The sequence below is a fragment of the Pinus tabuliformis genome, chromosome 4_1 (genome assembly GCF_031772625.1).
Source record: "Pinus tabuliformis cultivar Carrire ecotype Pingquan chromosome 4_1, CPIR1, whole genome shotgun sequence".
NCBI classification, from domain to species: domain Eukaryota; kingdom Viridiplantae; phylum Streptophyta; class Pinopsida; order Pinales; family Pinaceae; genus Pinus; species Pinus tabuliformis.
In genome coordinates, this window is record NC_142303.1 from 100,252,790 (window position 1) to 100,261,549 (window position 8,760).

Consider the following 8,760-nt stretch of genomic DNA (forward strand, 5'->3'; position numbering starts at 1 on the left):
ATATAAAATTTAAACATAAAACCTAACATTCAATCTTTCTTATAAAATTTAAACCTAAAACCTAACTTTCAAATCTCTTAGCTCATCAAAGAGTTTAATTATAAAATAGGAATAGATTTTATATCTCACAATAATAAAAACAAAAAATACACACTTTTCCTCAATAATTTTTACGAAAAATAAGCTCATCAAAGAGTTTAATTATAAAATAGGAATAGATTTTATATCTCACAATAATAAAAAACAAAAATACACACTTTTCCTCAATAATTTTTACGAAAAATATATAATTTTGAATAAAGACTTTAATAAAAAATACTTGTTGGCATGCAATAACACATTTTTTAAAAATAAGGAATACCTTTTACTATAAGGTGTCCCAAGTTCCTATGTGACTATTTGGGTTATGATATTTGCTATATCTTGGGTGAAGATTGTCCGCCTGATTTCGGTAGTGAAACTGGTTAGAAATATTGTACTGGCAGAGCAGCTTTACATCATATTTTGTTTTGTTATTCGTCATACATTGTTATTTTAAGACTTAAAAACTGTGAAACAGAGAATGCAGACATTGTTATTGTAGGGCTAAAAGCTGCGAAACAGAGAATGCAGACATTGTTATTTTAAGGCCAAAAAACTGTGAAACAGAGAATGCAAACATTGTCATTTTAAGGCCAAAAAAACTGAGAACAGAAAATGCAGACATCGTCATTTTAAGGCCAAAAAAAACTGTGAAACAGAGAATGGAGACATTGTCATTTTAAGGCCAAAAAACTGTGAAACAGAGAATGCAGACATAGCAGGCACGCCACTGCAAAAACAGGGGCCTATTTCTGTAGGACGACAAACTCCGGCTCTAAGCTTTAATTTATTTTTGTTGATTCGACTTATAATGGAAACAAGATATTGTATGAAACAGAAAGAAATCATATATTTACCTTGTATGGACGATCTGTATCGCTACCGTGAGAGCTAATTACGATCCACAAGTTTTGCTAAGAGAATTATTGCAAAGATCACTGCCATAAGAAATATATAAATGTGATTTCAACAAGTACTGGAACCATTCAAATCTATTTCTCCTGTTAAACAACTTTTAAAAACAATAATCATACACGCGGAGAGTGCAGAGTACATCAAAACTCAAAATTAAAGCAGCCACCAATTTATCCCTTCTTCGACAATGGTCCTTCCAATAAGTAGTTTTATATACTATAGACATACATGATGCACCCACAGGCGATCCACTCTACACAGCAAAAACTATACGCTGTCTAAAAGGAATCGGTGTAAAATTACAGAAACAAAATGTAATTTAATGTACAACAATTTGCCTCAAATAAAACAACCAACAACCATAAGGAGCACTATATGGATGACGCGCTATTTTCAGGAGTTGTTCTTGTGCTGGGCCACTTTTCCTGAACAGAAGTTGGGGACCGAGGATGCAATGCAGGGTCTTTACGTTTCCCTCCATTTTGTTTGATTTGCTCAAGTACGGTCACAACTTCCTTCATATTTGGTCGGCTGTCCTTCTCCGGTGCAAGGCACCTGAAAGCCAATTCAGCCACTGCATTAACCATTACTTTTATGTGAGGGTTTCCGTCAATGTCAAGATTTGGATCCACCAGCTCGTGCAAAGACCCGTCTTGAACCTTGGCTATAGCCATAGTAGCTAGAACAATTTCCCTTCTGGTCCGATTTATGTCCACAGCTATTTTGGCCGAGATAATTTCCATCAAAACAACCCCAAAGCTGTAGACATCGGATTTGTCTGAGAGTTGAAAGCATTGGTGGTATTCAGGGTCAATATATCCCGGCGTGCCCTGTGGAGCAGTGGAAACATGGGTTGCATCTAATGGCACAAATCTTGAAAGCCCAAAATCCGCCACTTTGACCTGGAAGTGTTCGTCCAGCAAAATATTAGTAGACTTTACATCTCTGTGGAATATAGGTGGTTCAAGGCTGTGAAGAAATGCCAGGGCCTGAGCAGTCTCTATACAAATCTTCAGACGAGTATCCCAATTTAGACCTTTGCCCTTCTTCCTTTCCCCGTGAAGATGATCTGCCAAAGTACCATTTGGAACATACTCATAAACGAGAAGCAGATCTCGGCTCTCTGGGGATGTACAGCCATAGAGAATAACCAGGTTTGGATGATAGAAACTTGAAAGAATCTGCACCTCATTGATGAACTGTTCAACTCTTCTGGAATTATCTTGATACAGTCTCTTCACTGCCACAGCACGACCATCCGGGAGTTTGCCCAGATAGACCGAACCAAACCCCCCATCTCCAAGTTGATTCTTGTCATCGAAGTAATTTGTTGCCTGTTTCAGTACTTCGTAGGAGAAAATGGGCATAGTCCCTATCTTACCTTGTACAACTGTTTCCATACCCTTGTCCTCATCGTCTCTAACGCTGCGACCAACTAAACTCTTCCGTAAACTTTCACTTTTCCTTCTCCTATACCAAATTAGACCCATTAATATTCCTGCTGCTATCAACGCAGCCGCTCCAACTGAAACACCTGGAGTTGTTAAAATGGTTTTAGTAATCAGTAAACCTAGCTATACCTATTAACAGATCAGCGAAAATATTTGAGAGAGTATCCTTACCTATTGCAACGCCATTCGTAGCCTTCTTTCCTGATTCACAAATATGAAGGGCAATTAGCTTATTGACACGGCTGCTTAACCAAAATATTCAGAGACGCTGCTACATAAATATCAATGAAAGAATACCTTTGCCAGGGCATTTGTCGGTACGGGGTCCATCTTCGCAATAGCAGAGGAACGGCGCAACCCCATCTGTAACTGAAACATTGTAACCACATATCCCTCCACTTTTTCGACATGATGTACAGCTTTCATTTCTCTGTGTATCATCATAAAGAAATTCCGATATTCCATCATAAACTGTGAATTGCTCCGCCACAACACATAGCGGCGGCAGATACCCAAGGTCGTACAAAGTGTAATAGAAAGTATCATTACATTTCCTGATCTCCCCTATTGCATCCACAGGGGATGCAACACACTTGTACACTTTTAGAGTCCAGTTGTATCTGAAGCCAGAGCCTGCAAGTTCCGATGCTTGCAGTCCATCTGAAAATTGGCAGTCCTGGCCCTTGACTATCACGAAGGAGTTATTTTGGGCATACTGCAGTATTGTGTAATCCTGATTATTAATCTCAATTACTGGATATGAGTTCGGCACACAATCGATCTGAAAGCGAGGGTCACCGCATCCAAGCTTTCCTACACCGAAAGGATATTCAAAAGTTATGTTATCACATGTATTATTATATTGGCAGAACTCATATTGCTCGTTCCAGCTTAGGGAGTAGGGGAATAAAGAGGCACAGCAGGCAGTAACGATAAGGAAGACGAGGTGTATCGGGATGGAGGGAAGGCCAGGAACATACAATTCCATTGTGAGAGGATGAGATGAAATGACAGGAATCGTTATGCTTTGGCCCTGGGATGACAAAATCTATCCCTGGATCTCAGCAGCAAGATTGGGCAATATTGTTTTTGCAAGAATACTGATTCTAATGTTGAGACAATTTCATCATATCTAACAAACAGAGGGCTTGTATGAACCAGGAAAGAAGATTATGAATAAGACATTTTGGTCAGGACTGGGCATTAATTCGGCGTAGGTAGGTAGAGTTGCTTTGAACCAAATCAATTTCATTTTTTAAATTAAGATTCATTACCTGACCTGTACCACCAAATAATTTAATTCCATTGGGTTTCACCAGAATCAAAAGAAAAGATACCGTGAAGATGAGTACTGCGATTTTCCGGTGAAGAATAGGAAAGTCTCGTGATGGATCGTTATTTTTCCTTTCGAACTTTCCATTCCGAGACTACAATTACAGAAAGGACTCTTCAAAGCCAATGAGGCATGAAGCCGATATGACCATGACTCATTCAAAAGTCACAACCCACTTCCCTCATTAATTCATAAACCCCTGCAAAGATGAGCCCGTGAAGATGGATAGTGATTCTTAACTAAAATATCAAATAGGGTTTTAATGGGAATTTCTAAGCGACTTCTAGATGGATTGGGATCCCTAAACTCTTAAATGTTGATAGAGATTTTTAACCAAAATATGAATAGGACTTTGCAATTCCTCAACCCCTTTTAGATGGATAAGTAACCCTAGGCCCAAAGATGGAGTGGGAATTTTAACTACCACATAGATTTTTAATGGTCTTTACCAGAAGAACAAATCAGCAAATGACTAAATGATGACAGTAGAGGCGTGAGGATGACAGTTGCAGGTATTGAAAATTTCACAAAGAGTTAGATGCGTGTAGCACGAGCAGGCTAGTAGTCTATGCGCAATTAAGGCGCCCGATGGTCAAGGTATCCCTGGATGCTTTCACATAGCGGTAGATTTCGTTCAACACAAGTGGTGTTTGTTTTTCTAATTTTTCTTTTGTCTTTTCACACCCACTTATATGCAAAAACAACTACCGCAACTATAAACCTGAGCTGTAGTTTTATAGAAAACTGAAAAGATCCTCGAATATGGCGTACATATATATGAAAGTAAGTAGAAACTTTGTTTTTAATTAATCTATTTCTTTATATTAAAATTTAATTAAATATTTTATTATTAAATGATTTTCTCAAAACTCTTATTATTAAAGTCCATTTATTTCAGGGTAAAGTAAGTCGTATTTATATTAATTAGAATATTTATTTTTTATTTTGATATATTTAAAGATATTTAAATTAAGTAGTTATTTATGATAAGTTGCTATTTAGGAAAAAAAAGAGTTTATTTTAAAAAATAGAATTTTATTATTTTAACTGTTTTTAAAAAAATGATAATAATAAGAAATAACTAGTTAAATAATATTTACAACTAGTTGGTTCGAAACGCGTCGACAAATGGTATTCCATGTGATTTAGGTTTTCCCACTCTATGAAAAATAATAATAATAATTATAAAAGGAATTAATATATGAATCATTCAGATATACTTATAAAAAAACATGTAGCAATAATTTTTACTAGGGAGATTATTAATTTGTAAATAGACTTTGTTACAATACCATGATTTATCAATAATACATGTTCAAAAAACCATAACTCCTTTTATATAACATTTATTTATATGATATTTTTTTCAATTAATCAATCTAATTAAAAGGGTACAAAGGGCATAACTACTTTTGAGATAGATCTCAACCATTGATTTGTGACTACTACTAAGAATGTTTTAGAATATTTTGTAGAAGTTAAATCACTACCATCCACCTATTAAATATTGATAATTAAATTAAAATTCTAGAAATCCTATTCCAAAATATGCATGCATTCATAGGGTGAGATTACCAAACCTACCCTTGCATCTCTGGAATTTCTCTTTGCTAAAGGCCATTGGAAATGCAATTGGGAAATTTTATTGCAGGTGCCCAGAAACAGAGGAATATGCCAGAACCACCTATGCACGCATCTGTGTGGAAATGGACTTCAGTGTCGGATTCCCAGCTGAAATACACCTAACAAGTAAAGACTATGTGTGGAACCAGAAACTCGATTATGAAAGTGTCCTCTTCAGATGTCGATCCTGCTTTGAGATAGACCACCTAGCCAAAAATTGCCCAAAAGCCTCCCAGAAAAATTCTGCTAGAAAAATCACCACAAATCTACATGGTGGGAAGGAGCACAAAAGGAACAATACACTGTCATCAAAGAAGAATACTCTCGAGAAAACTCTGAATCACAAGAAATCGATGAAGAAAGAAACAACTCTCAAGACAAGCAGGGGGAAAGCCCCTCCCAACAACAAAAGAGTGAACTCAACAATCCCTCAAGTTATGAGGGTATGAATATCGCACAAAATAAATCTCCCAGACCAAACATCTTCTCCGACTATCTTCAAAAGGACGAATACAATAGATCGCGAAGCTAAGACACCAATGTCCCAAGAATCAGAAGAGATGAAGGAGATGCAAGATAAAGAAAGTTGGAAGACGGTAGAGAAGAAAAAGAAAGCTACAACACCACTCTCGTCAAGAAAGACAAGGAGCCAGACAATTAGAAACTAAGAAAGAAAATTATAGGTCTGATAGACCAATTTGGTCTCAGTGGACGGTAACCATCATCATCATCATCATCATCATATATATGTACAATGATTTTGCCCAAATAACGATTATATATATATATATATATATATATAAATGGTGGAAATCGATTCAACACCCTCGAGAACCATTGGAGCACATAAAATTCAAAAACTCTATAGCGGTAACCTAAGTTTCCAACAAGATTTTGGTGAAAATAGTGCCCCAAAAACATTTTTTTGGATATATATATATATATATATATATATATATATATATAAATTTAATTAAAATTTTATTATTAAATGATTTTTTGATATTAAAAAAAAAGGAATTAGATTTTATTCAATAGTAAAGTAAGTCATATTTATGTCAATTGGGATAATCTTGGGAGGTTGAGAGGAAGAAACAAAACCCTCCCCACCCAAGATCAATTTCGGCAATGGTTGTTGAAATATTGATAGTTAATCCATGATAAACATCAAAACACTTACTTCACAATACATCTCAAGTTACCAATATTCAAAAAAGTCGTAAAAATTAACTAAACCAACCTAAATTACAACATCTCTACCATACCTTATTTTAAATTATTATCATCGTTATTAATAATTATAAAATGAATTAATATATTAATTAAACACATGTTCCTTTTAAAAACATATGTACCAAGATTCTTAATTATGGAAATAAATTCTAAATAGGCTTTGTTATCATGGATCAATACCATGGCTTATCAATACCTTATGCCATAAAAATTATTAAATTGTAGCAAGAAAAGGCTTCGTTTGACTTGTGCCTTAGTCAAATGGAGAAAATCAAATTTTCACTTCCGTAGGATGACTTGAGTTGCAGTTAATAGGAGTGACATGGCCAAGTCACTCAGTTAAATTAGTCAATTTGAGTTTGTGAGATAGAAGCAGAGTTGTGAGAGTTTCATTTAGCAGGAGTGACATGGCCAAGTCACTCAGTTAAATCAGTCAATTCGAGTTTGTGGGCTAGAAGTAGAGTTGTGCATGAGTTGATTACTAAGATCTAACAATCTAGTGGAGTTATTGTTAGTTAAGCTAAGTTATTTGAGCTCTAGTCATGAATACAATCAGTAGGATTTCAGTTGAGTAGTAGTAACTAGTGTTAACTCATTGATCTCTCAGTTAACTGATCAATTTACTAAAAATAACCCTAGTCATGCATGCAATTCGAAATTCCTAGTTTGAGTGGAGGAAAATGCACATTGTAATGATCAATTATATTCTCGTTGAGTGTATAGGTTTTGGATTAAAGAAGGTGATCAATTCCTCTAGGATTTGAGCAAGAAAATATGGAATTTCCATATCTTTTAGGAGTTAATTTCCTCAAGGATTGTGCAAGGAAATAGGAGGAAGGATAAGGCTTGTTTTGGCCAAGTGTTGGTCAGAGCAGGCAAAGCAGGAGGAGATTAGTATTGCATTGCAGGTTGAGCTTCAAGGATTGAAGTTGTCATTGTAATAGATCCATATTTTCATCTGATTTAATACAAAACAAAGGAGAGGCTTTTCCCAGTTAGGTTCCCCAGTAAAAATATGGTGTTCATTATTATTGAATGGTTGCAAGTTATTGCATGTGTTTATATTGTATGTTTTCCTTTCTGCAATTTGAGTAGAAGAAATTTGTCTTTTGATTTCAGTCTGATTTCATTAGGAGCTACAAATTTCAAGTTAATATTTCTACCTGGTATCAGAGCTATTGAAAACTACATAGAGACCATATTCCTGATCTTCTCTAAGAAAAATTTCGAATAACAGATTTGTGGTGCAAGAATTTTATTTAGTTCAGGAACAATATCTTTCTATGGATTGTGACTTCCGTATGTAATATGCAGCAAATTGAAGACCTCAAGTACAATATGCATGAAAGGTGCCATGGACTATTAGAAGGCTGATTGATGGAGCCCTAGTTTTGGGTAAATCTAGAAGACCCTATGTGCAGAATTCTTAATGGAGCTAGAAGGATGCTAATGGGAAAATTAGTGTGTCAATGTTTGGTGACACAAAAGGGAGTTGTGATCATTGATATTGGCATATTGTGGAGCTAGAGATGCATGGTTTTAGAGGGAGCAACCTTGAGCAGCAAGGCAAGTTGTGCACAAAATAGGGAGGTGATGGAATCACAAAGCATTGTGGGAAAGAACAGGTCTTCATATCAGGTTTTGTAGAGGAAATCATAAAAGTATTCTAGTTCAGAGGGGGAAACTGCATCAACAAAGAACTTGGTAGAGTTGAATATAGACCTAGGTGGATAGGGTTCTTCCAAGAATCCTTTTCTTGCTAAGAGGGAGTGCTAAATTGTAGCAAGAAAAGGCTTCATTTGACTTGTGCCTTAGTCAAATGGAGAAATTCGAATTTCCACTTAAGTAGGATGACTTGAGTTGCAGTTAGCAGTAGTGACATGGACATGTCACTCAGTTAAATGAGTCAAGTTGAGTTTGTTTTCTAGAAGAAGAGTTGTGTGTTGGCGGAAAATTTTAAATTAAGTTTGGCCCAGGGTTCGACCTAGGGTGCCAACAAAAGTTTTCGCATAGTCTAGCACTTTGTTGACATTTTCACTCCCTTGGATCAAAGGAGCATCTCACTCGAGGTGAGACAGAACCATAGAAAGGTGGAAGGGATCTAGATTTAGTTATCTAAGGAGC

At 35.9% G+C, this 8,760-nt stretch overlaps 1 protein-coding gene across 1 annotated transcript; it reads right to left on the reverse strand.

The window, feature by feature from the left end:
• Nucleotides 1-1,138: 1,138 nt before the first annotated feature.
• LOC149174418 (LEAF RUST 10 DISEASE-RESISTANCE LOCUS RECEPTOR-LIKE PROTEIN KINASE-like 1.2) lies at nucleotides 1,139-4,003 on the reverse strand. Its single transcript, XM_089419337.1, has 3 exons — nucleotides 2,745-4,003; nucleotides 2,619-2,648; nucleotides 1,139-2,530 (listed from the first exon to the last, which is right to left on the reverse strand). Exons 1-3 carry the CDS (start codon nucleotides 3,433-3,435, stop codon nucleotides 1,368-1,370), a joined length of 1,884 nt encoding a protein of 627 aa, XP_089275463.1. The 5' UTR covers nucleotides 3,436-4,003; the 3' UTR covers nucleotides 1,139-1,367.
• Between the last annotated feature and the right edge of the window lie 4,757 nt (nucleotides 4,004-8,760).

Coding starts and splice junctions, on each gene's coding strand:
- LOC149174418 (XM_089419337.1), bottom strand. CDS start 3,435: ATGGAATTGTATGTTCCTGGCCTTCCCTCCATCCCGATACACCTCGTC. Junction 2,649..2,744: donor CGACAAATGCCCTGGCAAAG/GTATTCTTTCAT, acceptor TTTGTGAATCAG/GAAAGAAGGCTACGAATGGC. Junction 2,531..2,618: donor TACGAATGGCGTTGCAATAG/GTAAGGATACTC, acceptor TAACAACTCCAG/GTGTTTCAGTTGGAGCGGCT.